Genomic DNA, 2,732 nt, shown 5'->3' with positions numbered 1-2,732 from the left:
GAACTCGTATATATATATATATATATATATATATAAAATATGTGTGCATAAATTCATCATACATGCCGACGTATCACACAGGCATGCAGAAGAAAACACCAATAACTACGACTAGAGCGGCCCAGTCAGCGCAGTCTGTGCAGCCGACAGCGGCCATCAGCTGATATCAAAATGTAAACCATAATAAGCGTATAAGCGCACTGACTTGAACATTGAAATGTTTGTATTCAGTTACTTGCGAGTGCCGCCAATAGATGGCATTCGTATGCTATTACGAACGAAGCGCGAAGTTGGCTGAAAATGCTGAAATAACGTTTCAAACCACTTACCTTATCACAAATTAAATTGACACGTAATTCGTATAAAATCAAATGTATAAAATCAAATGTGTTAGTGAATCAAGTTAAGAAACTTAACATCTCTCCCAATTGGAATCTAATCATGCGTTATGCGAAATATCTCGGTTTTCTGAACGTTACTACAGCCTTGATCTATTATTATTACATATTCGGAAATGTAATCGCCGCTGCCGACGATGATTCTAACCGCAATTTTGAACGCATGTACAAATGGAGAAATTTACAAAAAGGCTTCCAAGAGGCGAAAATCTACAAGAAACCGATATTTCTACTAATTCACAAACCGGGTTGTCCGACTTGCGAGAAATTGAAGCCTAAATTCACCAACTCGATCAAAATTCTCAATCTTAGCCAGTAGTAAGTATTTTTTGCGCGGAACGTTACTACGTAAAAATATATATTTCTCTACTTTGTCGAATTGTGACGGAATTTATTTGTACTTGAAAACGTGCGGCACGCACCAAGGTAATTTCCTGTTTCTAGATATGTTATATACAATTACTGTGCATACAATAAACGTGCCGCCGAAGAGGCTTGCATGCAAGATTCATGATTCTAATAATTACTATAGACATGTATATGTATATGTATATGTATATGTATATGTATATGTATCTTGTACATACCTACAAGATATTATTAATTAGCATCGATCTCAGATTAACATAAATGTCCAATCCAATCATACATTGTGTAAGCGAAATATTTTTTTACGAGTTAAAGTAGTACATTCGCGAATTAAAAAGTCAGAAATTAAATTTTCTTGAAATTGAAACGCTTGTGCAATTAATGAGATTAATTTTATATAATATCAATATATAAGATATAAGCAATTAAAAACTGCACTTTTTATACGTGTCACTTATACAAGATTTATAAAAATGTCGCATTTATTTTTGTAAGTTTTAAACTAGCAATGATATATTATCTAATAAAAAAAAAACGAGCGATGAAGGAACATGAAATGGATATTATGGAAAAAATGTCGTTATATTAATGTTTTACCGTTTAGTTTGAAAAACAGAGCCATGAAAAGAAAACAAAAATTTGTCAATGTGTCATGTCAAATCAAAGGAGATTGATAATGATAAGTAAGGATCTGAGCATAAGAATTGTAATTGTCGTAACATTTACTTTATTAGAGATTTAAGTTGTAGACGTAAGAAACACACAAGTTTTGACATATGACATATGATGAAGACACGGCAATAATAGATGAGCGATTTACCTTCAAAAAGTCACTTAGAAAGTTCATTAATCAACCAACGTTCTAGTGGCTAAAAATGATTTAATTCGATTCCTCATATTATTCTGCGGAAAAACATCTACATATATACACTTAATTTTTTTGTATGATCATTAAATAGTTGTAAAAAATTTTTTGTTTAAAAAATTTAAACTTGGAATAAAAATTCCAGAAAAATTCTGTAAGCTTAATTGAATCAAAATGGACATTTTTTATCTCTGAGATTTTTTTATGCAAATCAATAGTTTTTGAGAAAAAAATGTCTAAACTTGAAAAATGACTAGTTTTTTTCTCAGAAACTAATCATCCAATCAGTATGAATAAAAAACAAAAATATTCGGCCAATCTTAAACTATAACAAGAATTTTATTTTGATTTGTACTGTTATTGACAATGAAAACGTGTCCGCGGCGCCTTATAATATAATAACAGTATAGATTAAAATAAAGGTGCGTAACCAAAAAGTTTCTCTCAGTGTATTGGCGGGAATGGGAATTGCGAGTATCATCACTGATACTCGCTGATGGAACTCAACTTTTGAATGATATCGCGAGTGTATTATCATCTTGACATCTAAACTTGACGTTGAAGAATACAATTAGATCAAGCGATAAATATAGGAAGGGAAAATGCACACAAATGAAAGATAACAAAACGCATAAAGATTAGAAGGACACTATATATATAATATTAAATTGGTTATATAAATTTTTTCGTGATGCAGTTTTGTTATGGTGGGTATGAAGAAAGATGAGATTCCCGCACAAGACGAAGCAAAATTTCAACCGGACGGAACTTACGTTCCAAGGATTCTCTTCTTCACTCCGGATGGCGAATTTATGAAAGATGTTTATAATCATCATCAAAAAGCCGATGATAAATATAAATATTTCTACAATAGTACAAGCCAAATAATAGATAGTATGATTTTGGCATTGGCACATGTTCCGAAGAACGATATTCTTGATGATAAACAGAGATGAAGAAGTAATACTCAATTTTTCAATCTGATTTTGCTGCTGCCATTACAATGATAGTTAGACGTAGCTGAAATAAATTTATCTTGTTACAAAAAATATAACACTTTCTTAAATTATAGTCATAGATGATATATTAGAATTGAACGG

General features: G+C 31.3%; 1 protein-coding gene across 1 annotated transcript; it reads left to right on the top strand.

Moving 5' to 3' along the window:
- Positions 1–441: 441 nt before the first annotated feature.
- Positions 442–2,588, top strand: LOC108690079 (thioredoxin domain-containing protein 12-like). The gene is made up of 2 exons (XM_018197183.1): positions 442–716; positions 2,330–2,588. The coding sequence occupies exons 1-2, from the start codon at positions 442–444 to the stop codon at positions 2,586–2,588; spliced, it is 534 nt and encodes a 177-aa protein (XP_018052672.1).
- The last annotated feature ends 144 nt before the right edge of the window (positions 2,589–2,732 follow it).

This window comes from Atta colombica, unplaced genomic scaffold (genome assembly GCF_001594045.1).
Source record: "Atta colombica isolate Treedump-2 unplaced genomic scaffold, Acol1.0 scaffold294, whole genome shotgun sequence".
Lineage (NCBI taxonomy): Eukaryota > Metazoa > Arthropoda > Insecta > Hymenoptera > Formicidae > Atta > Atta colombica.
This window is presented reverse-complemented; position numbering and strand designations above follow the sequence as displayed.

Coding starts and splice junctions, on each gene's coding strand:
- LOC108690079 (XM_018197183.1), top strand. CDS start 442: ATGCGTTATGCGAAATATCTCGGTTTTCTGAACGTTACTACAGCCTTG. Junction 717..2,329: donor ATTCTCAATCTTAGCCAGTA/GTAAGTATTTTT, acceptor TTCGTGATGCAG/TTTTGTTATGGTGGGTATGA.